This window comes from Ischnura elegans, chromosome 2 (assembly GCF_921293095.1).
Source record: "Ischnura elegans chromosome 2, ioIscEleg1.1, whole genome shotgun sequence".
Lineage (NCBI taxonomy): Eukaryota > Metazoa > Arthropoda > Insecta > Odonata > Coenagrionidae > Ischnura > Ischnura elegans.
This window is the reverse complement of record NC_060247.1, coordinates 105,052,575-105,079,231: the sequence shown is the minus strand read 5'-3', so window position 1 is coordinate 105,079,231 and position 26,657 is coordinate 105,052,575. Positions and strand designations below refer to the sequence as shown.

The 26,657-nt window shown below is 39.8% G+C and overlaps 1 protein-coding gene across 1 annotated transcript in view; it reads right to left on the bottom strand.

The window, feature by feature from the left end:
* Window positions 1-26,657, bottom strand: part of LOC124154293 (shootin-1-like) — a 75,434-nt gene that overhangs the window by 12,958 nt on the left and 35,819 nt on the right. The window contains exon 2 of the mRNA XM_046527918.1: window positions 7,053-7,450. Coding sequence (XP_046383874.1) covers window positions 7,053-7,443 — 391 coding nt within the window. The 5' untranslated portion in view covers window positions 7,444-7,450. The remainder of the gene's footprint in view (window positions 1-7,052; window positions 7,451-26,657) is intronic.

The following is a 26,657-nucleotide window of genomic DNA, read 5'->3' as shown; positions in this document are numbered from 1 at the left end:
TTTGTGTATTAATCGCGAATATTCTTCGCCATTAATACAAAAATATAACGTATGCCCCCGGTGTCGGTCATCCACAGTTTGAGTGCCGCATTCCGCAAATTTTATACCGCCTGTGAGACCGTAAGATATAAATTATTCTTATTCTACACGATGGACTAATGATGGAGAGAGTGCATTTATTTTTATAATTTATTAAGCTGTTACACGCAAAGTTGTTCTTGCTTGCCAATACGTAGAAAATGCCAGTTGCACTATAAAATTGCATATACCTATCATACGAAGTTTTTAAAGTGTACGAATTTTCCTAGAGATCGATTTAGAGCGAAACAAATCCCAAAGTTATCGACGAAACGTAATTAAAAAGTATAATGAATTGTACGGTATCAAATATTTCTTCCTCTAGTTGATACTAGAGGTATTAGAACTTAAACTTTCGCATCACGTCTTTAAATCAGGCATTTCTATGCTTGTTAAACAAATGAATATGAAATTTATGAAATAAACTTCTAGGGGAGGTATTGGATCTCTTTAAAAAATTTTCCGCGTAGAGTTAGTCTCAGGATCAGCTTTGGTAGAGAAATTATTGCCTGAGTTAACATTCGAAATAAAAAAAGGTAGAAGTTTAAATAAAGTAGGACGGGAGTGTTGAGTGTTCATTAATTTAGAAAAAAACAAAATCAGGGTATTTACCTCGAGTCGCTGAAGTCTTTTGCATCAGAATATCATGAAAAGGAGGTAAATTTGGCAAACATGGTGATATTCATGGACAATCATCAATAGTTATTCGAGACATTTGTCAAATTCAGCGAATGCGTCGAATCTTTCTTCTTCTCGATTTAGTATACTATCATCTGCTTCGGGGCTGTTTTCCGTGCGCCGGAATTGATAACGAGATTTATATTTATTAATTTCGACTAATACGATCGTCGTAAAGCCTCACTCAAGAATCGGTATTCATTTATTGATAGATTTTAGCTCTCGTTCTCGCATAGTTAAGTCTTGATATTCCGACTGTACAGCTTTCCTCCATGCAAAAAATGCTCTGTGTCTCGTCATGTTTACACGCCAATGAGTAGCTGTTGTCTGCTCCGAGAAATTGGCGATGTTCGCTGTCTTCCCAGCGAGACTCCGCCCTCATACATTGGATGCAATCGAAGGGGCCATTAAAGACAAAATTAATGGGCCATCAAAGGATATGGCGTGGGAGGGAACCGGCTCGTAAATTTATTTTTCATTTAAGAGCTCTGGTTTCGGTCCGCGAGTACAAGGTCTTCTTCCAAGCTATTGTTTATCGTTAATTTGGTGAACTTCTGGTATAGCTGCTTTTTCGATTCAGCGGCCTTGGCAATGGGAAAATTTAATCTGAAGAAATTAATAATAAAATGGCTTGGTATTACGATCCTAACGCTGGTTTACGATCCCTAATAATTCCTGTAACTTGTGTGTTCATACTCTGCTGTTTTTATTGGAGTCATTGTTGACTCAATCCTCTCCTCAAGTAATGGCTTAAGCCCAATGTTTTGATTACTGCAACGATGCTTCTTTCTTTACAATTTTCGTGAGACGAGCTGGGCACTTAGGCGAAAGATAAGAAATCAGTATCCCATACTCTCCTCAAAAATCCGTGGGCACTGCCCCCCAGAGGTCTTGGCCCCCGGGTTTTTGCCCTCTCTCGGCGGGCCTGTTGAATCAATCTTCAATAATCTCACACATATTGCAATACGCATTATATTACATAACAGGCAATCACTAAACGAAGCTGTAAGAGTACCTATACGAAGTATTAACAATACCTATGCCTGCTCGTAGATGTTAAGATTTTAATGTTATCATTGCGCACTTGAGGTACTCACGTCACTTATCAGAGAAACGATGAATTTTAGGTGTAGAAATATAGTGTGACTCCATAATAATTGTCTCTAGGTGACTCCGAAACACAGCCGCTTGGGAACATGACGTTCTGTTGCTTCTACATATTATTAGGCTTCCCAATTATTTCATATAGATTAAACCTTGGCACAGGAATTCGGACGTGGATTCGGAGGTGATCGTCTCAACAATTTTAGCAAGGACCTTGTATATGTAGGATTAAAAAATCGTCATTTCTTTTTCCTTAGTCCAGACGTAATCGAAAAAAATAATGTGATGGGGGTTTCATTAATCAATATAATAGGAGAATTCGCTTGGAACAGAGCCAAAGAAGACTTAGATGGTTTTAATTTTCAGCGCTATTTTCGCAACCAAATGCAAGGTAATTGTTAAAACGGAGGCGAGTGAATCATTTAAGTCACTCCGATGATATAGCTATTATTATTTTGGGAAGTGAATAGAATCAATGGCCTCTTCTAAATTTTACGGTTTTTAACGCGTTCCTTTTGCATCATACCTTGTGGAGTAATTGAGGCGTAATGGATGAGGATTTTCATTATTTTGTCACTATTCTTCTTGAAATCAAATAGCTTTCTGCGTTAAATCGTCACAATCAAAAGTTTCATTGATGAAATTTTATCTTTGACATTGTTTGGAATTGATATTTGTAGAATGGCAAATTAATTGATTCAATAAATGGTGTTCATACTATAGTTGGCGACACTTTTCCTTGAGCTCTATGCTTTTATTCGCGTTCTTATCATGAAATTAAATTGGACTCGAACGCGATAATCTAATCAAGAGCATGTAGTTACGACTTATCGACCGTCAAATTAATCTAAATTGTGATAGTCTCCATGCAAAATGCAGTGTTTGACGACTGGAGCAATTTTAAGTTAGCCCTAAAATGCACTCAACCAAAGCCAGGGCGTTTAAGTACACTATATATTAAGTAATATGTGAAAAATAGCAATTACGGTAGATGGAGGGAATACATTCGTGTCTTAAAGTTTTTAACGTATTTATGTAGGCGAGAGCTATGGGAGGCCTGAGGTTTTTCATAGCATTTTTGCAACACGTGAAACATTTTCAAAAATCTCAAGTGTTCGATTCTTATTCCCTTATTGCAAAAATTTTGGGTTGCAAAGTACGGGGGTAAATACTTTTGGAGATGGCAACTGTCACCCCTTCCAACTCCTGCATTATGCCTACGAGGAGGGAGTGACGTCTCACAGATGGGAGCGTTAAATAGTATCTAAAAAGAAGATGCCGCGAGTGACCAGTTCGGCGGTATATGGCGATGCAATATATAAATGGCTCTTATAACCAAACGGAAACTTTTACGTGGTAGCTATTTGAACCGCGATATTTTTATCGCCCAAGTGTAGTGTCTAGTTCTTTCACTAGTGTACGCGTGTTGGACATCCCAATGTGTACCTCGCTATGAGAACCCCACTGGTGCTACTGCAATGCACATGAATGACAATCCAAAGGGAATAACAGGTACGTGGGAAAAAATTAAAGAAAATCGGAGAGATGGCTTTTATATCTACTTTTTTATCAATGTACGCGTGTTCAAGTCCCAGTAAGTCCTTTTAAGTTTGCCAACACATAGCTGTCTTCTTTCAAATAACTATTTCGCACCGTATTAACAGAAGTAATGACAGACTTATCCTTCGATAATAATTGTATTTTCTATAAGTGATTAAGAAAGGAATGGCCTACCTGTTGGTGGCTTGTCTCGGTTTCATCCAAAAATATCGACTGCTCCTACCCTAGGAGTGTGGAGTGGTTGATGAACCCAGGAAGAGTTACTGTGAGCAGCTCGATGCCAACTACTGGCGTTAAGGATTCGGAAGAGAATGACGAAGCCTGTGCACATGGGGAAGCGATTTCGAAATAGAAAAATGCGCCTGTTGAAATGACTGGTGCTACTGCGATGCACATGAATGAGAATCCAGATGGAATAATAGGTAGGTGGAAACAAATTCTAGAAAATCGGCGTGATGTCTTGTGCAAATAATTTTTTAGCCTTAGTGATCACATTCAGCTGGATGAGGTTAGTTCAAGATCATTTCCCAGCGCCCTTGTTGTAGAGTTGTACATTCCTGGCGAAACATTGCAGACTGGGAATTAGGAATTTGGTGTTATCGTAAAGCAGAAACATCTCGTCGTTGTTAAAAATTTCTCGGCCATGTACTTGTAATGAATGTAAAGCCTTTTTTATTTATGTACATTTTACAATTGTACAATATTTGATCGCATCTACGATGTGAAAATCCCAAAATGTTTTTGTCACGCAGACAATTATCTTTAGGCTTCCGGCTATGCACGCTTATTAGAGATAATCCTCACCAATCCAAACCAATCTATCTGGCCTGCTTTGATGATGGCGGGGTTGCCCTCGCCTGCTAACCTAGAGGTGGAGAATTCGAATCCCATCTGAACGGAATCCACCGCCAAGGACATGCAAGTTTGTAATTTTCTCCCTCATTTATTGTTAAGGAGGACCATTAATCCAAAATTCACGAAGTAATTGAAGTGGCAAATAAATTAATTACGAATAGGTAATAAACCATTTGGCTTAAGCAGTGATACTATAGTAAGTACACTTGTCAGTGCTTCAGCCAGATGTATGGCGTGAGTGGCACTATCTAATGGAGGGGGGATTAAGATCGTTGTTTTGGAGAGGCGGTTCATATACTTTCCGCAGCGTCTTGGTGGTATGCAATACCTATCAGCGATAATGCGTCTGAGGTCTGATAAGATAGGCATAGACTAGTGGCTTATAGGTATTAATATATTATTTTAAAATGTTTATTGTTAAGCTGATAAAATAAAAGCCGTAATTGGAAAGCCACCTTAAATAATACCACATTTTCAATTTTTCCAGAAATTACGTGGGGGTAATAAGGGACTGCCCTCCCTTAATCTTCCACTGATTTGATGATATATGTTTCCGATGACTTTTTGGAGAGAGATAACCGCCTAAAATTATTGAGCAATCATCGCACTGAATGAAGTATTTTATTTCATTACTTCTGCAGCTATTACCTTTTTCATGTTTTAACTCATCATTTCTGATCACATTATACTTTCTCTATCAAAGAATTATCTATTATTATGATCTATACTGCCTATTAGCCTTTTACCGGTGTACTAGAGAAAATACATTGGAAAAAGACCCCAACATGAGAAAGAAGATACACTTTTAAAGAAAAATGCGAAGGATTCTTATAATGAAACGGGCTTTTTGATGTAGGCTTTCAAGAAAACTGAAGAAAATTTAAAAATTTTCTAGACGATCAGAAAATACGTAACTTAAAGAGTTTGAAGAGTTTACCGCCAAAATATAAACATATTTCTTTAATCCCTTTCGTGTCGATGTGAGTACTTATTTGATAAGAAACCGGCCTAACTCTAGGTTCATCTTAATACAAGCGAAGTTAAGCCAAGTCGAGTCAGTGGAAACGAAAGTTATACTTTCATAGAAAAAAGAGAGCAGTTTCTCCAGCTTAGTAGAAGTTAGTATGGATTTTTACTGTGATTTACTTGATGTTTCATGCTCGAATGTTATGCGTCGGAAATACTCTTTAAAATAATTCGAATGGAGAATTGCTCTTCTGACTATTTTGTTACTGCTTAAGTTTGATGTCAAGGGCATTGTATTGGTTTGAATGGGAGTTTGTTTGGCCACTAACAGTGCGCGAGAAGGTGAAAAGAAATATTAAATGAAACGAAAATATACCGCCCTTGAAATGGGTCTGTTCTCCCCCTCTATTTGTCTCGTGCTGTTTGCGACAGTATCTAATCGAGGTCAAACTCTCAGTCTATTGTGGGCGTTCCCGTAGCTAACGATCGTTATGGGAAGTTAATGCGTCGAGTTGGACGTCATTTGTCCTTAGTATTTTTTTACGGCAGTCGTGAAGCCATTCCTTAAATGTTTCTTTCCGCTCATTCTTTTGACAGCTGTCCAATTTATGTCTATTTAAGACACATCCCCATGCTATTAAATATTATCGGCTACTCATTTGGGAAGATAAACGATTGGGCTGAGTTCATTTTTGCTCTTTAAAATAGTTACTACAGCAATAGCAGAGTAGAAGCAGAGAAATTTGGTGATAACATTGGTACCTGCATAGAATTAGATTAGCTTTGGTTGAACGACCTCCTTAAGGTCACAGTGCTTCACCGCAACTACTCTAAACTTGACTGCCAAGGAAAACCTCAGTATTCAGGCGAATCCCACGTATTTTGGATAGAAATAGGAGCAAAATTATATTGAAATAACAGAGTATTATGAGTTGAAAAAGCTGCCGTTTGAAATTCAAGTAATTCATCTTTTAAGTCGCAAAGCATCTGATTTATATGAGCTGAGAAAAAACTAATTTACAGACACTTGGAATAAAAATCCAAGCATTCCAACAATTATACACTGCCTTTACAAGGTGCTATTCTATGAGTGTTTCGTATGTCCTAACCGTCTTCTAATCATAGGTTATTAATTAATATTGTTCTTGTCATTCATTTTTAAAATATTTAAGAATTATCAAAAAAGAAAATAAAATTTACAAAGGTATAAGAAATTCTCAGCAGTGATTTCAAGTGACAATAGAAACAAATGAAAGAAATCCTACGAAAGTTACCATATTGGCACAAAAAATTATTTAAAGCTGAAAAAATAATGAAAATATCAAAATATTTGCAACAGCTTACTATTTGTTCAATTGTCTCTTGAATAATTACTAGTTTTAAGTTTCCTCTTCACAAAAACGTCAAATCGGCGTAATGTGACGTCAAAAACGTCATTACGCCGATAACGAAAAAATATTCGCCAATTTAATCGTCTTTTGTTAACTGGCTGGGTGGTCATCTGTGGACTCACCGGAACAGCTTTCGGAAACGCGCCTTCAGCGCGGTCATTCATGTGAGCTGATAAAAAAAGTTGCGCGATTTACCAAGTATTTAATTGGAGTGCAATTTTAAAGGCCCTCCTGTAGATGGCCATACACGTAATTTCTTGGCTCCACTTGAGGGAAGGTATTTAGTATTCCATTGTTAAAAGTTCAGTGCAATCTCCACGTGTCTCTTTATCCCCATTGGTCAATTAACCCTCCTCACACCCCCATCATACAATAAGCAGCGAGCCCTTTCGGACGAAGTCCGCGCCGGGCGAGACTTACCTTTCTGGGCGAGGGCCACCACCTGTTTCCGCTTCCGTTCGGCGTCCTCGAAGCGCGTCTTCCACAGTCCCTCGGCCCCGGAGGGCGTAGTCGACCCCGAGGCTCGCGAGCCGAAGAAGTCGGAGGCCGCCTTGAAAGTCTTGGGCAGTCCAGAAGGGGGCAAGCCGTCCGCGGCGCCCCCTCTCGTCGCCGCTGCCGCCCTCAGCCCTTCGCGGGCCCTCAGGATGTCCTCCTCGGCCTTTCCCCCATCGCCGCTGCTGCCGTTCATCCTACCCCCGCCGTTCATTCCTCCCCCGGCACTGCCGTTGACGAAGCCGCCCCGGAGGAATGTGCTGCCGCACCCGCCCCCGTTGCAAGGGGCGGCACCTGCCACCCACGGTCGAACCGGCATCTCCAGCCTGCAAAGGAGGAAGAGAAGAGGAAGAGTTTAGGTTTACCCTCTCTTTCTTGTCACTCGCCTCTGTCAATAGGACGACACTCAACTAGAGTAAAAGTTACAGCGGCAGGCTAGGTGTAGTGGAAAGAATAAATATCGGACGAAGAAAACAAGATAGCACTTCTTTCTCAAGTTTCACTTGGTACTTCGCGTTTCAATTGCTAGGTATTCAATAGGTAAATTCTACTAGAGTGACTGCTACTACTACTATTACTCAGCTATAGTGTTGAAACATTGTCAAAATGGATATTGTAACCCGGTGTTGCCGAGAACCTGCGGACACAACATTCATGGTATATAGAGGAGGCGACCGGCAGCTTTTTTCATTTTCGCCTGGTTGGAGAGAAACCCGGCTTACTTTTAACGAAAGGCGCCAACGGGACCTTGGCTTGATATTAGAGTTAAGTTGACTGAGGCAGGCGAGATTTAGTGGAAATAATATGGGTATATTGGTTGAAGAAAACAAGATAGCACTTGTTTCACAGACTTTCCTTGGTACTACGTGTTTCAATCGCTTGGTCATCACGAGATACATACTACTGGAGTGACTGCTACTTCTACGACTCAGCTAGAGTGTTGAAACATTTTCAAAATGGATATTATAACCCGGTGTTGCCTACAACCTGCGGACGCAAGATTTTTGGTGTACGGAGGAGGCGACCTGCAGCTTTTTCCATTTTCGCCTGGTTGGAGAGACACCCGGCTTACTTTTAACGAAATGCGCCAACTGGACCATGACTTGATTGACAAGTACTTTCTTAATTAAATAAGCCCGTGGAATACCTGCGGCCAGTAATTTTCCTGAAGAAAATGTTGTTTTCTTTTGGCCCCCAGTTCATGGAAATAATGAATCCTTGCAATTACTGGCCAGGAAATGGCGATCCCATTCGAGACAAATGACCATGTGATATGGAAAAAAATGACTTGAGCTATCGTGATAGGGAAGTAAAATACGTCCAGAGATAGGCACTATTTTCTCTATCATCCACAATGATCGCTGTAAAAAATGGGTGAAAATGAAAGGGTTAGTCAGGCATTTTATCAGGCCAATAGGATAGATCAGACACCTAATGAAAGGGGTACAATTTAATGGGTAAAGGGGTAAGTATATCTCAAATTAGTTTCAAGAAATGAAAGTATAGTGCAGAAAGGGAGGCATAAGTATTTATTTTTTCTTGCATGCTCTTCGAAACTAAGTGTATTTTATTTCAGGACAACAAAACGATATACATTTTTTGATAGCGATGTGGAAATTATCGTAGTTGTCGCTAAGTATTCTTTTTTATTATTGTGTAGCCCTGGTAACGGAAAGCATGGTTTAATTAATGATTTGAGGCGTTTCTTGATTGAAGGAATATTTAGTTATAATATTTTATGGTAAATTTTTGCTATCAATAGGACATTTAATTTTGAGCGAACAACCAGTTACGTCAAGTTATGGCGTCAGCAAGTACCTACTCTCTACAAGTTTATGGTGATGCCGTAGTAGTGCCACTATCGTGCTCAAAATTAAATATCCAGTGGTAGATACATATCGACCGCTTCTAGCCGCAAAGTAGTATTTGAAAAAATCATTCCAATCCGTTTAGGCGTATCTTGGCTTTATAGTCCAGAATATCGTAATTGTAAAATTTTAGCCGTATCTGAAATGCCGTCCATAAAATCGCATATCAGAATACCAGTCCACAATGGACGAAATTTTAAATACGTTGATATGGCTCAAATTTTACTCGTACGATTTTCTGGACTGTAGAAATTCAAGACACTACGCTGGAATAGAATGATTTTTTGAGATACTACTTTGCGACTAGGAGCGGTCGATATTTACTATTGATTGTTAAAATTAGGAATATATTATATTATGAATTTTAAGGGGACGAGAACAAATTGTTGATCGACTATGTATATTTTCGTGTTCTAAATATATGATTTTGATGAAACGGGTTGCGGAGCATTCTGTAATGAGCAACAAGCTTCAAAGACCACTCACACGTCGCCTCGTCTGCGCGGCGTTATTTCCGAAGTGTAGACGAGCCAGTCGCGGGTTGTATCGGAAGGGAAATGTTTTTCCGTCCTTTGAAGGGGTCGAAGGAAGGACATCCGTTCCAGTTCGATTTCATCAATCGATCGGTCTCGTGTCCGCTTTACCCTGGCTCGAAACGTGAAATCGACCCGATCCGATACATTGCAGGATGAGGAATAATATCTTCTCGTCATCTGTTATTTTTCCATATTTTTTCCCTTCTTTTTCTTCCTTCCTGAGTCAGCTGGCGTGGCGAAATGGGAAGATGACGCACTTTTCTCGGAATCGCAGACACTCCGTAGAGACTCAGTCAGTGGTCTGAATTCGTCTCGATCAAAGGGAAAAGGTGATGGCGTTTTTTGTCGACGGATGCAGTTTTCTGCGGAAGATTTCTTTTTCCGCTCTCTTATCAATCGAATCGCTTTTGTTCCTTCGCGATGGTCGATCGGAACAGGGCTCTAGGGATTCAAGACTGATTGTTTTCAGTAGTGTGATTGTTACGAGACACTGTGTCAGATTTGTGCGTAAAGGACCCGTTTACCCGCTAGGTTAGCGCGTATAAGTTAAAGTATGAATGTATGAACGCGAGAGTGAACTCCAAAATGTGCCGTGTAACCGCCTAACTTATGAGAATGCATGAACAGAAAGTAGAAACTGTTCTTGCATTTGTACAAGTTCCGTTCCGGTCCACAAAAATTGTTCATGCAACCAGACATTAACTCGCATGAGTTAATATGTCGTTTAAATTCACGAAGACTTGAATAGCTTGGTCATGTCATAATATTTTACACCGCATTACTAGCCTTCTTTCAAAAAGTTTCAGAATTCACAGTGTAATGATGCTCAAATGATATTGAAGTGGCGCTTATGTACTCATTATTTAAGAATTTAAATTCTTCCAAAGATTTAAAGATGGTTTCACATAGGCAACGAAATGACTTAGAAAGAAATTAAACTGGAAAATAATATAATCGATAAGATTGATGTAGATTATTTAATATTTTTCTCTAAATAAAACGTTTTAATTTTTTATTACAAAGCATTTTTTGTTTCTGTTTTTGGATTAATATTACTTTGAAGTGAAGTAGAAGTTCCAGGTCGTCTATCAATTTGGACTAATTTTCCCTGTATTTTCACGGAATATATTGAGGGTCTTCTATTGACTCTGTGGATGATTACTCGGTCTCGTGGAGGTACTTTTTAAGAGGAATAACTTTGGAATCGCCCAATCATATTACCTGTAAGCTACTTCTTTTTTGGAGTCGTTAGCTGATTTTTCATTCAATTTTTCCATCCATTGTGCTTCCCATGTAAATGATTTCCCTCATAATATGGTCTACCCACCGTTTTATAAAATTTGTGTATCAATGATTATTTATTTATTGCCTATCTCGCACTTAAAGTACTGCAATGGAAAACGAAAAAAACAATAGATCTGTGATTTAAGTATGTTTTCAAGTGATCGAGGCATTCTACAAATTTTAGCCGTTAGTTCTCTTTACATAACCACAAGGACTTATCAAAATTTTATTATTTAATGCGACCTATAGCCATAAATTACTTCCTTTACCCAAAAGAGTGTAATTTTTTGAAAGGTTAAAATTGCCTGAATCTTTCATCTCTTCATTCGATCGTAGACTGATGATAGGCATTCGAGAATGTTTTCCACGTGCATATATATACAAGTTATTTCGAACCTTCCCTCTGTGATGAATATAGCTGACAACTAAATGTGATTAATTAGTTCTGAAATGAAGTTATTATTAGAGATTAGGGTGTTCAGAGCGCTGGTATTTATCAGACTAGCTTTCGTGGTCTTTATCTGTTTTCAGAGTTTGTTATCTCTAATTGGGAAGAAGTAGCCAATGCCTTAAGAACGAGATGCATTTTGATTTTTTTTCAGTCATGGGTTCACTTTTGGAAAGTAATTTCCTTGCCTTCGAAAATAACTTCCCCGCTTTCATCGTCTCACTCCGTTCATTTAGATTTTTATGCTTATCGTTGAAATTTTCCTCCCAAGTTTGCCGCAACCAAAAGATATATATTGAGAACCGTTCGTTACTCAGAGTTATTTTTAAAGCCTTATTTACCTTTCGAAAATTGTATTCATTATTCAGGGTTGTTTTCACTTCTTACTTATAATGCAATATTGAGAATCTACGTCAATAACCAGGTACCTGGCTGCTAGAATATTTTGCAGAAAGGAATGACAGTTATAATTTCACCTAAAAATCACTTATTCAAGTCCGTAAGAGATTGAGATAAATATTTTGAAATATCATTAATGCCGTTAAATACTGTCTGCCTATTTGAACCAATTAGAGGCACTGCACCGATTAAAAGTAACTCCTTTCATAAAGGTAACACTCCTTTAAAGAATTGAATACAATATTCGCAATCCAAGCCAAATATCCTATTTTATTTAACTTGTATTTATAATGCTATAATTAATGATGTTCACATGCAGTAAATCAATCTCAATATAACCTCAAAATCAATCTAAAATGGATGGCATTGAGAATTGACTCCCCGTGTAATGTTATTATTAGAGATTAGGGTGTTCAAAGCCTGCCGCAAAGTAAACGCGAACACCTTTATCGAATCACCATCTGGTAACTTTCAGTAACATCGCTTTTAATTTATGAATTGTTTTTAATATTACATTAGTTTGGTCTGACCAAAATGAACTTTCATCGGTTTGAGCCTTTAGCTATAAAATGTTTCGGCACCATAATTTTAATTGACTTTAATTAATAGATGTCATTGCTTACGGGCTTGATGATGACGAATTTTTTCTATCCTTCCAACTGCCCTATACCAAATCCCCCTGCTGTGATGTGGTCCAAGTGAAGGGTCAGGCCCGCACCCTTACCTGTCTAAGTGAATTACACGCCTTGGGCTCATCTACGTGGAGTTCTATTCCCACAAATCCAAACCAGCCTTCGGATTGAAGAAATGAGTAAGTGTTGAGCATGTTTAAAAATGGAAGAAGTCATTAATGAGGAAATTGATGACGATTTTTTTATTGGGGAATTGATGTTCCTAACATTTTATTTTGAAATTCACCGTTACTCCCCGTTACGGTTTCCATCACAGGTCCGCACGCCATTTGTAATTCTTTTGTCAAATTATATTTTTTTACGTGCGGTTGCTCCTCTTCCTTTCCAATTGAGGAGGAACATACCCGCCGCGTTCCCTTTCGTGGTAATCGTTTCGCCTTTTTGAAGTCGTCCGGCCGAGCCCCACTTAATGAACGGCAGGAGGAGAAAGTCTCTCTCGCGTGTTTGAGCTCGGAGAGGCGGGGATTCTTTTCTTTTTCTCTCTCTCTCTCGTCTTTTTCAAAAATAAACATATCCGTGAGCGCACGTATCCGGCCGTTTGAATGCGTGGAAAGGATAAGGGGGAGTGATCGTTCTGGCATCCTGCCCGCCCCTTGGATACTTGATATGAACGTCTATCTCCTCCGCTCGACTGCCGAGACTATGCACTAGTGATGGGCGGCACGAAATAAAAAAAATAGGGCACGAAAGGTGGGAGGACTAAGAACAAACGTCGTGAATTAAGTCAAATAGTACCCGTGAATCATGAACCATTTAACTAAGGGGATTGTTACTTTGCATGTGGGCTCGGTACTCGAGGGTCGTCTAAATTCTACCTGAGGTGTGTTTGGAACGTTCGAGATTGATTCCTGTTAAGAATAAAGCCTACACACCAATGATTTCTTATCACTGTAGGATATGAAGTAATGATACTACGCAATTTTTCACATAAATCTTTATTTCAAAGGAGTCAACATGTTTCAGTGACCCTTACAAAATTAACCTTTTCAAAAATTTCCACGTGCAGTGACACATTTTGACTCCTTTGAAATAAACATTTACGTGGAAAGTATTATTAAAGTATCGTTACTTCATATCCTACGATGGATTTCCACAATATATCAGCCTCCACCATTCATTCCGTATTATTAATGGGTGAGTTAATGGTTCATAATCATCAATATCATTTATAATGAGAAGATTGGTTTGACGGACCTCTCCACTCAATTCCTATATGCGCTAGTATTTTTAGTACTAACATAATTTTTCTGTTTTTAAATCTTCATCACCTACTCTACTGTATCGTCTCCGAAGATTTTCTCTTCCCTTCTTCATTTTTTATTTTCGTCAGACGATCATATCTCATGATTTGCCCGATTAGGTTGTTCTTGGTTACAATCCGGAATTAATAACGAAAGATTTAAGCATATCCATTAGAAATATTATTCATCCATAGCCAACGTTTCGACTGCCCACACCCTCATCGTCTTCACAGGGACGTGAGTGAGATTATTCCGATCTGTTGTCATTGCGAGAGGTTGGTTCTTAGTGGTTTGCAACGCTATCGTAACTATGGTGCTTGAAAATTTTCTTTTCGACGAATAATTGCGAGAGATCATCTCATTGATGGAATGAAAAACTTCAATAAAAACAACATCAGATTACGTAGCCTACCTCTTAGAATGAACTGCTCGTATTGACCACCGATCGGAAGAATGGGCTCGCTCACCCATTTTATATTATTGTCGTTTGTAATAGACCTTATAGGGAACCCACATTTTACCGGTTTTCGACACTTAGCATACTTCACGAGCTATTTGTGGGGAGAATTTGAAGGATTTAATCCTTTCTTAGATAAGTTGATGACGTCAAAAACTCAAACCGAGCGTGCGGCCGCTTCTTTACTTCCTCCCGGTCTTGCGCTTGGGTATCGTGTGGTTCGTAGGTGTTTACATTCTTGTGAGTAATTCCTTCGCGTAGTGAAAGGTCTCTCTGAACGATTAAATGATCCAGATCTCTGATAACGCCATCCAGTGGCGTAGCGAGAGGGGGGAGGTCCGGACCCCGCCGAAATATAAAAGCGCACTTACTTTGCATCACAAAAGAAAAGTAAATATTGAAAAATCATGGATTTACGAAAGAATTATTTGAAAAATGAAGTTTCTTCAATTATGAAGAGTGTTAAAATTAGTTTCAAACCTTCTACTTAGTACCCTGTTTTTAAAAATGCCCCCCCCCCCCCCCCTGGCTTTGGACCCTCCCACCCTCCGAACAAAATTCCTGGCTACACTACTGACGTCATCAACCAATTAGGTGAGCGGCAACATTCGCATTTTCTTACTTTACACGAGCGAATGAATCAATGAGTCATAGACTATGGGAACAGCGGAGAAATCGAGGGCTGAGGCCTTCGAAATGTGGTGCTACAGAAGAATGATGAGGATGAAAGGGATTGACCGAGTTAGTAGTGAGGCAGTAATGAGAAGAGTGGGGAAGAAGAGAATCTTAATGAAAGCCTCAATAAGAAGACGGAACAACCTGATTGGCAACATCTTGAGACATAATGGTCTGATGAAGACAATCGTCGAGGGACAAGTAGATGGCAATAACGGATAAGGAAGACTTCGAAGAACAGAAAAAGAAGTACCTATTCTATTGCATGATTTTGTCTTGCTTCTTGAGCTCTACCCTAACCCATCATCACAAATCTAAGGGTTAAAGAATTTACTATGCGCACAGAATGAGTGAGTCTTCTGCACTGAGGAAATTAAGACGTGGCTATTGTATCGACGTCGACTGGCGTTTTTTTTTAAGTCCTTGTTCTTTTGAGTAACATGTTTTATTTCAGTCATGGCAAATATTCTAATAGCTCAGAGAGTAAATAGACGAGTGCTCCTTTTTTATCATGATTCTAATTAAATAATAAATTTTATGAGTTTTTTTTTCAGAAACTGAATTACTTAATATTCTAGTCGTAATCTGAATATTTTCTATGAGAAGCGATGCAACAGGAGCTTATGTCATTTTTTAATTATGAATGCGATTTACAGAAAATATAGCGTGTTATTACCAATTTTGGTGACCGATATTCGATGAAGTATAACTCGACGATTATATTTAAAACATGTCTCGGTCGTGACATTTGCTCTGTTTCTTATCGCAATCTTCTTCATTTTTCCTGAGCTCCAGCTGCCACTATTGACAGAATACTTATCTTGCAGCTCAGAGTAAGTCATTATCTGCAATCTTATCACTATAGCCTCCTCAATTCACCTGTCCCATTATTAATTTGATCTGCAAAGAATGTTAGTGTCGTCGAATACGATAAGATGGCCTTAGCAGATGCGATGTTCCGCCACAGCTGACTTCTTGGTGTCAGCCAGAATGATGCATGTTATGGCATCCCTTATTATACTCTCTATTTTCTGATCAGCATCGCCCATGTTAGTCTCATCGTACTTGCAGATGACTTATATACCGTACTCTTCGGTCCCAGGTTGGGCTTTTAAATTTCATGTAAACGAATATTATTAACACTACGAAAGATGTGTAAAAATATCAATAATTTTCCTGAAGTTGGAAACAACAGGATTCCTCTCTCAGGAGCTCTAAGCAAATGGGACACCATGGCAACTTCTTCGAATATAGATTTTCGCCTAAATGTGCCATTACAGGTGACTCCGTGGAGGTTTAAGTCTTGCAAGTCCGCGGTTTGTCTCATACTACTTCCTTCACAAGCCTTAAAGAATTCCAGAAATATGCCATTATTGTGCTTATTATTTGTTAAACTTAATAATGAAAATGATGTCGTTCAACCCTTGCAAATTCATAGCCCTAATTATGTGCAAATAATACGCGAGATGTTGGCTAGTGGATTGGCTCATTTTGTAGGTGATCGGATTCTAAAATAACTACAAAGATATATCGTCTCTCTATCTGTAAATATCTTTTTTTTGATACAGTGTTACACACAAAGTTTGAATGTTAGTTTTTAGCCTAGTGTTTTCTGAGCACGTGGCCCACATCACCGCACCTGTCGGCTTCCACCTAACATCGTGTTGTCTGACGCCCCGTTGCCACGGCTCGATAGGTGTAAGAGTACATGACGTAATGGTGACCGTCGAGGAAGAATTTCAATCGGCTTTGTCGTGGATCACGCTGTCACGTGAGGGAAAGGATCCATGAGTATTATCCAACACACGGGCCGTGTAGGGTTCATCCACCTCCCCATACCCTCAAAAGAAAACTCCGTCGTCTGAGGACGCATGGTCGCAATCGCCCTCCGTCCATCGATACGAGTTAATCAGATGCAGATGGGGAATCGCGAGGGAGGAGGGGCTTCCGACTATTGAGAAGTTCCGAACGGAAGGGTTCCTGATGGAAGGGAAGGGCGTGTTGTGGCGAGGGTCGTCGGCTGGGGTGCGGAGGAGTGCGCTGAATGCAATATTGGGGAGAGAGGGAGTAATGGGGTGGATGCGGGTGAAGCAACAGGGGATGGGATGAAGACGGATAACGGAAGCTATCCGGGCCGCAAGGGAGGACTCGAGCGGGTCTTCCTTCTTCCTGCTTTTTCTCCTGGCGTTCGCATATAGCAGGTTGATGGTGACAAATATATGCGAGGTATTTTCACAAAGTAAGGGTTGTGTGGTCACAGGAAAAAATATACTCATTCGAAACAAATATTATTGGCACTTTTAGTTAGCCAGAAACCTACTTCACTTCTCTACATAATTGCAGTTCGCTTCTAAGCATTATTTGTACCGCTGCACCAGCTTCTTTAACCCCTCTGCATTGAAGATCGCCGCCTGAGAGTTGACCAATTGACAACGCCGTTGAGTTCCTCTTCGGTTTCGAAATGTTGCCCACTTAGCCACTGTTTTAAGTGCAAGTAGAGGAAGTAATCGCTATATGTAAAGTAAGGACTGTACGGTGGTTGGTCAAAGAGTTGTCAACAAAAATCTTGATTTTTTAAATTGGTTTTGACAGCAGTGTGAGACTGTGGCATAGTCAAATTGGTTCGACTAACGATAGTGCCGAATAACTCACTTTGTAATGTTCTACAAAACTTTTTATTCCGACCTTATGTTTCAACTACAAGACTGTCGTAATCAATGAGTAACTAGCAGTTGACACCCAGGGTCGGAGTAATAAAGTTTTGTGCAACATTACGAAGAGAGTTATTTCCCGCAATATTAATGGTGACGTTTACAGCTTAATATTTACAGCTTACTATTTACAGACAATTGTATTACAGATTAACCCTTTGTAATCCAGAGCTGCCTCTGGGAGATATTAAATTTCAGGACTTCTTCATTTTTCTCATTTTTTTTCCTGGCGTTCGCACATACTTATTAAGAGAGAGACAACTCCTCCATTTTCGCAAAACATCTCACATCATCTCTGGCATCTATTTACAGTTATATTACAATTTACTTATACATATATTACAATTTAACGGGTGAGAGCTTCCAAACACGAGGGAGAAACATTAAGTGTCTAGAGGGAGGAGATTGCTATTCCTACAATTTCGCAAAAAATCTGATGAAAGTGTCATCGGCGTGATTTTAAGTCCACCTTAAATCTTTAGTTATTACTCTAAAAGACAGCAAACCTTTTGTTTTTATAGAAAACAAGGGAGTACAATGGGATTTTCGAAAAAGCTAATGCCTAAAACAAAAAGAATTCTTGTCAGATAAACATGTTTTTGAATGTATTTCACCGTTTCTGTGTGTTACCCTTCTTCAAATAAATAATTCTTCCATCATTCCTTTCCCCTGTGTCTTTCTTTGCGATCTTTTTGACCATTTACGATGCTCCTGTGTTTTTACAATAATAGAACCAGGGATGGCAATCGAAACTAAACGAAAGTCAAAAACAGTAAAATTTCAATATTTTCGTTCCCGGTACCGAAATGTAGGAACGAAACGTAATGGCTTTAAACCCGGGGAGCTAAAATCAGGGTCGAAACGAAATCGGATTCAAAACTACTTCGGGTTGAAACTAAACTAAACATCTTGAACGAAATGAAACGCAGATAATGTTTCGCACCGGAGGGTCCACGCGCTTCATTTTCGAACAGTTAAGTTTCGACCCACACACCGAGTGCGAAGTATGGTAGAGGTTCGGCCTACACCCATTAGATGCATGGGACACTCATATTTTTACCACAAATAGGAGAACATTGGACGCAAACTAGTCAATCGATTTTTAAGCTCAATGCTTTAACCTCTCTACACGTCCCTCTTATACCCCCTCCACTCAACCTCTGGGATCGAAACTTAACTATGAGCAGCGGAGTATCGATTAACTTAGTTTCGTCCCGGGTCGAAACTAAACTTCTTGGTGATTTTAATTTCGTGCGTGAGCGAAACTAAACCTAGGCTTCGTATTTTAGTTTCCCTCCGGGTCGAAACGAAACATTTTCGTTTGCACTTGCCATCCCTGAAATTAACTAATCGGTACTTGGCCAGCGGGTTTATGTGTCATGTATGGGATCCTCATTACTTATCCTTCGTGATCCAATCATCCGTATTCCGAAATTTTCTTTTCCTATTCCAACATCCCGATAAAAAATGGCACAGCTAAACTGAAAAAAGAGTTTTCACCAATATCACGACAAGTTTTTACGTTGATCACCGGAAAATTTACGACCCCACGTCTACATGAAATGATTTGCTAACAACCATTATCTTTACCATTTATCAGATCGGAATTAAGCCCCGGATTCCGCTAACCCTGCCCCCAAACTCCCCTTTTCCAGCTTACCAAACACCATTCCCTCTCTTACTGCTTCGATCAACCTCCCTTCCCCGTTAGAAATTCCAGCCACACCCTTGCCTCCTTTGTGACTTTCCTTAGAGTTTCTTCTCTTCGCCCTCCTTGTCTTCCTTTTCCCTTGTTATTTCTCTTTATCCAACTCAGACTCTCCATTCTCCTCCAACCCAAATTTCATACTCTTCCAGCCAATTTTTCCTAACTCAGCGTCCTCGCTTCCGTTTCGTAAAGCGCTACGTTTTCTGGCAGACTCTTTCCTAGCTGATTATTTGCGCTCCTGGAATACGATAATTCCGTTGCCATTCATAAATGTCTCAATTTTCCCGCGCTATTTTGTTTCCGATTTCCTAACTGCTTTGTCCGTTATCTTACGCCATTACCACCACCGGAGTGATGCTTCGATGTAGTTTCTCATTGACTGAAGTAAATTTTGTACTGAGGATATACATTGCCAATTACATTTAGCGCAACAAACTCATCGAAGGCAACTCATTGATAATTTACTTCAATTGGTCCGGTAGGCCAAATACTTATTTTTTCAGGTTTTGCAGTAATACTTAAAATTATTAGGAAATTCAAAAGCGCATTATTATCATTCAGTTATTTAAACTCGACCTCTCCCTTGGCCGGTGAGAGTTCTCATCATTCCACTTCTCTCCATTGATATCTTGTAATTGCAACCCTTTAAAATCCATCGGTGCAAACATACGTAACGTAACTATAACGTGCAAAACCAAACTTTCCCTTGGTATGGGAGTTATGTGTAACCCCACTGTGTTAATGAATAGTTTATGTATTTATTTACATTTCAACTCAACTATGGATTAAGATTTGTTCATAGGTGAGTTGGAGGAGGTGTACACCTGCCGTCGTAGATATTAACCTGGTAAACACATTTGAATCATTCGGAAACTAATACCCGAACTATCCCAAACACTAGCAATTGAACTTGTGTGCCTCGTGGTTGTTTTGCACCGATTAACGTTTGCTCACTTTTCTTCAACACCTCCATAGTACTAGAAACCACCTAATGCCAATATCTGATAGCATAATGGTCTCCGCAGTCTGTGATTCGATTTTCCGACAGGTGAATTTTTTTCTCTCAACAATTAATATGGAAATAATGTCTTTCTTAAGGGACTGACTCCATTCCGTTGATAACTCGTTGTTCCCACCCTTTATGTATCTCCTCAATTTGAATACATCCACGGCTCCGGATTACGTGCTTCGCATACGAGCGGGGCAGGTACGGCATCATCTCCTCCGCCTCAGAAGTTTACCGACCCCCGCTCCGAGAGCGTGCGGGGGGAGGAGGGAACGGTGGTGGTGAAAAAAACACGTCGGCCGTGGCGGGGGAGTGAGTTTGTGTCTTATTATGTGTTTGGAGGACACGTGGTGGATGGAGGCTAACGTGGAGGGAACTCTCCTTCCTTCTATTTATAATCCCCTTCCCTTCAACGGATGCTGAGATCTTTCTTTCCCTCCACCAGGGGTCCCTTCCTTCACTCGCCGGACCCACACGCGGATGCTATCCACGCGATGGGGTTCGGGAAATAAAGGAGGGTGAGGGGGGGTTGTTTGGGATTATGAGAGCATGCAGAGCGGAGACCGTTGCCCTTCAGGGTATCGCCCTTTGGAATCGAGGGGGAGGACAACGTTGTCGTAGATACACTGTCGGGTTCCTGGGTCAGATCCCGTCCTCTGGAATATGGCTTTTTCACCTACAGTGGTATCAGGCTCAACTACGTGGAAATTGAAGTCCACGGAAGAAACACTAGGTTTTTATTCATTCCTGAAACGACCTCGACCTTTTCAGGCTAGTATTTCGCTACTTTTTGGGGGGTATCCATTAATTACGTGTGGTGATTTTGGCAATTTTGGACCCCATCTTCCCCCCCTTGGTGATATATCGTGAGATTTGGCTCGACCCCCTCCCCATCTCTTTCATATCACGTGAGATTGTTCCAAATGCGTGTTTTTTTAGTGTAAATACGTTGATCTATGCTTCATCACGTCGGATTTATTAAAAAACAAATTTTAAAATTATTTAAGATTATTTAAGACTAGTATTTAAGATTAGTAAGATCGAAGTCTAGAATCACATTTTACACTGTTTATTGCCGAAAAAATTACGTGATACTTAGGAACGATGTGTTTCGACACTTTAGTGTCATCATTAGGTACAAATATTTCCAGAAATTTTCCCATATATAACTATAATATAGTGGCTAGGGTGGAAGTGGGGGTATTCAGGAGAGGAACAAACTCAGGGGTGGGGTGAACGATGGCGGTTAGAGTAGGAGCCGAGGGTGTCTAGTGTTTTAGGGGAGGAAAAAAACCCGTTACGCTGCCTATGGGTTTTTTCTCTCCTTAAAATCTCTAACTCTGTATCAAAACATGCCGTACCAATGAAATAAATCTCTGGAAGATATTGAATAAAATTAAAATTTTTGTGTTGTGCAATTTTTTAATTGCAGAAGTTATTTATTCATAACGCGTTTCCACGCATAAGTCATCATTAGGTCACTTGAATAATTATTTCCGGCGCAGTGAAGTAGCTGTAATAGATTCCATACCAGAGAATGAGGAGGCCAAAGAATAAGGGTTGGTCAATGTTTGGAAAGCAATGATAGGAAAACACTGAGATCAAAGAGGGAATATATATTATTATCCTACTAGATGGAAATAAAAACGGGTGAGGTCAAGTAATCAGGTGGAAACGGAAAGGGTGGGTGACGAGCGATCAAATTCAATACAGTTGAATAGCAGGATATTTTTCTTCTTTCTTTGTATTATATACCATCTCTCTAAGCACGTTTAATCTACGTCCTACCTTTTCCAACTGTAAAATTTTCAAATGTAGGTGAAAAGGAGTACTTGTTAAAAACGATTTGTGGTTATTATTTAAAAGCATTTTCTGTGGTATTCTAATCCAGTGTCGGGATTCATCCATTTTTTTTCATAAATACACTGCGCCAAATGTGTTACACGCTGTCTAATACGCCTCCGACTTCTTCGTCATCTCATGGCTGTTTTTAGTTCTGTCGAAAATGTTCCTCAAAGTGGATGGCGTGTGGAAGGTCCCTCTACTTAATTCGCGGAATGCACCTTGCGGCTTTGTAAGACATAATTCCTAATATCGGCAGTCTAGCCCATTCAAATTTATTGTCTTTTTGAGGTGTGACGGTTATTTTGATGTTAATTTTGTGGCTGAGTACTTGTATAAAGAGTTGTTTCAGGCTTAATCTGGTAGAATTGTAACATACAATATACGCCTAAGAGCTGATATCTTAGTCAATGAAATTCAGATTGTTTTCCTATTTAGAATTTTTTTTCATTGAAACCCCTAAAGGAAAATTCAAAATTTTGGTTTTGACCCACACTGTGAGGTCAAAATTGTAAAATTTTGCTTACACTCAACAAAACTTAATACCTTTCCCCATACGTATGTCAATTTTCGTAACTATTGTTCGAGGCCAAATTACTAAAAATAGAGGTCAAAAATGACACACGACTAGTGGGACAGTCTATATTAGCAAATTAAAAGTTATACTATACACCAAAGATGACAGTTTCTACACGAAAAACTGTTTGGTCAAGTCAAGTATTTTTTCATGGCGAACTTCATCCTTGGTGTATATAAATTTGCTCCCGTGCGCGTGACTGCGCACAAATTCACTTGTTTCACGCAGTGCTTTGAAATTAAAAGTTACTGGAAATATCATAAATACTTTAATTTCTTTTTACGACCGATTTCCATACATCACCAGATGAAGATAATACGGAATGTATTGCTACCGGTCTTGAAGTGAAATTAAAGTTTTTGTGGAAAATTGCCATTGAATTTTAATTTACCAATCTGAGTACCTTTCTGAGAAATGAGTGGGATAGGGAGGTCTCTCACCCCATGCTCGTTCGAGTTTTTGTTTTCCCTGGGTGCCTGGGCGTTCACGGCGGTGACCTGCAGCGGAACGGTCTCCCCGAGTCACCGAGGAAACAGGCCGTGGCGGAGGAGGATGACACCACGGAGAGGCGCTAGTTTCCTTAGCTTCCGCGAATTTCTCCCAGTTCGCGAGGAAATGGTGGCGGGTGCGCGTGAAGTGGCGAAGCTCTGGTTATGAATCATGTTTTTTTTTCTCGCTTTGGAGCCGCGAGTAGCCCAGATACGCCCACGTCTTCTAGGTATGCGCGCAATAGGATGCACCCAGCCCATTTGATCGCTTCCCTCAGCCCACATTACTAACAGTCCCCTCGAAATAGTCATAAGTGCCATCTTAATCGCTCAGTGAGTCACATCTTGGGAAACACTAGCTGGTGAATCATTTTTCCTCTCTCATCACAATAACGTTCCTAGTTGTTTTCCACACTTTTAATATACAAGGGCGATGGTTTCGTCACTTTGTCTCATATCAAGAGATGCCATACAGTCACTGGTTTTGCGGGTTATATTAATTGATACCATAAATCAAAGTTTCCACAAAAAGAGCAATATAAAATCAATACGTTTTTAAGTCTTTTTTTTTTACATATTTTGAGTTGACTATCGTATTATTTTTTTGATCCGGCAGATTTTGACTTCATTTTTCTGCATTTTTCCTAATAATTTAGAAGCTGGTGTGATCAAGTGTATAACTTTAGTTTTTTCTCAGGCTTCGTATAATGTGACGCTTCATATTTCAGTTTCCTCTTAAAAACTTACCCTAAATTCTATGAAAATTTTTGTCTTCCCAAGAAAAAGCATCATCCTTTGAACCTGTGCGAATTTTCAGATTTTTAATTGCGATTTACAGGTGATAATGCCTTGAATGCTCATTAATTTCTACGGCAATCGATAAAAGAAAATAGGTAGGGGATGTGGAGAAATTTTCTTCCTGTAAACAATTTCAAACTTATTGATATAGACGTCTTTGATGTTATGAAAAAAGTGGGGGTGTCGTGGGTGGCTACGGCCCCCCAACTTTGTGAACGTTTACCCCACTGCGGTGCCGATGAATGGGTAATTGGAGAAGCAAACCGTGATAGATTAATGAGGTTGACTCTCAGACGTGGGGAATCTTCCATGAGTATCCATGGATTTGTTAGCTGTGGGATATTCGGTCCCATAACGAAGATCAAGGGAAGACAGCCGCCGAAAGGAAACGACTATGGGGTTTTAGAAGTTCTAGCCACCTGGTTCGGATAGACTCAAATGTCAAAGGCTCAGAACAGTGGAGCAGAAAGAACACATCTTAGTTTGGATGTCAGGAGTATCCAAGGACAAATAATAGAGCTAAAAGAAAAAAAAATGGAGTGGCCATGTCAGTATCGTTAATTTACCCATTTCTTTCCTTGGCAGAGGAATAAAATATCTAAAGGAACAACTCGCAATACTTCGATAGATATTTCATTGAAAATAATTGTGCTTTTCTCATGTGTACGCCAAGCCTGAAAATAAAGTTTTACAACAATTTGTTTACAACGATTTGAAGATTTTACTAAATATCTAAGTTTGGGAAATAACTTGAAAACATATTCGTATGCATTTTATCATTGTACATTTTACATATTTTCCAACGTTTAAGGCCTATTTTCTGTCAAAAATTAGTTTAAATTTTAACATTTTGTCTGATAGCGACTTTTTTCTGACGAATTTTTGCGTGGAACCGCTCTAAATTCAATTACTTGGGAATCGAACGATTAATGTCTGTATAAGCGTTTAGAGTTCATTAATTCGCCTCGCGCCGTATGATTGCGTAATTAATGAGAATAATTGTAAGTTAGTCCTTTGAGACTGTTCAGGGCACAAGAACACAGAAGTAGACCTGTTTATTTGGCGACGAGAAAATATTTGATAGGTTTATTTCTTTCAACGACACAATAGCAACGGAATGGGAATAGCATGAAGGTTGCGTCTTGTAAGGCTTGGTGTAATTGGAAGTCCACAGGGTCCAGGGGAGTTACTTTGCCTTAAAGAGCTTACCTTGAGACGTCCGCTTCGCCGGAGAGCTCGCAATGACATCGATTCCGTGGAGAGAATGAGAACTATTTCTCTCTGTCTACGTCGCGCATTGGTGCGAGTTCTTATCTATCCCGCAGCTTTGCTTAAGAATATTTCACAGAGAAACGTTAATGTAATTTTCGTGTTATTGGAATAACAAGCACCTTGCTATTCGAATATGGACGTATTATATTGCACCTTTTTATTCCAATACGGAGAAATTCAACTCCATATCGCTAGAATATTCAGATTATATATATTGTGGTATTACTTTTTTACATGAGTACCTTTCTTATTGTGCCCAGCCGACAACCGTTCAAAACGATTGGCACTTTTAGTCTGTAACTATATATTATTTTTATTTCAGGATTATAGTATCAAGGTTTCCAACGAGAAAGGCGTCGCCAAAAAAGACAAGTCGAGAGGGAGGGATGATATTTTGTTTAAATTTTTACTGGTGTATATATGTAATTAATATTACATACATCTTGTTATTTTTGGATTTAGATCAGTAGATTTTTGCATTTAAAAAATCAGGCAATTCTCTTGCAGACCTTTCGCTAACTTTTTCTTTTGAGTCTTAGGGATGAGCATTTTTAATAATTTACATCTAACTGAAAATCTCGAAACTTTCACTAAAAAATCATCACAAGTTCACGTTTAATGAGGGGATCGAAAAGTTTAGATATTAGTCTATTTATGATAAATCCTCATTCTTCGAAGATGCATACATTTTATTTTGCATCTTCGAAGATTCGGCGAATCTTATTGCCAACTTGCGAAAAGTAGGCAAGACGATTGTCCGATTAAAAACAATGATTTGCTTCATTATAAGATATACTTGATATTTGTTTCGAATCGCGTGTTTTTAGTATCTCCCTTTCCGCGTTCTACTCTATCGGTCCGTATTACCCCGCAACCTTGGTCGTGTTGCTCTCCGCGTCGCGAATTCTCACGAAATTATCTCGACTGATGATGAGGGGGTTTCCAAGAGCTTCGGGAGATGAGGACTCTCTAATCGGTTCCGGCGAGCGTCAAAAGCGTGTTTTGTATGCAAATGCAAGAGCGCGGAGGAATGCACCAAATATAACGCCGCGAGGTTCGCTCACGGTTTTCAAGGTGAGCGCAGCGGGAGGAGCCGCGTGTCTATTGTGGAGGGGTGGGGAAGGAAGTTGAGCAATCGCGTTAGAGCGAGCGGACGGCGGCGGCGGCGTCAGAACAACAGCTCATGAATGGAGGAGAGGCCATCTACCCGACGCGAAAGAAGGGCTGTGAAGAGTAGACTCCCGGAATAACAAGTGGACGAGAGACGTCAGTGCGGTCGTGGAATAGGTCTTGAACACTTGGTGCGCTTAAAGTGAGAAGACTATCGATATAGGGGGATATCCGGTGAATTGTTTCTCTCCATACTTATTCTTTGCCTGGGCGGGGAATTGATGCAATGAAGAAAAGAGTGGACTGCAAACAGGGGGGGGTCTGGGGCGATTGGTGGCCCTCAGCTGAGGCTCATGATGGGGCCCTCCTTATTGAGGGATTTCGGGGTTCCCCCAGGGAAACTTTAGGATATTGTTTACGC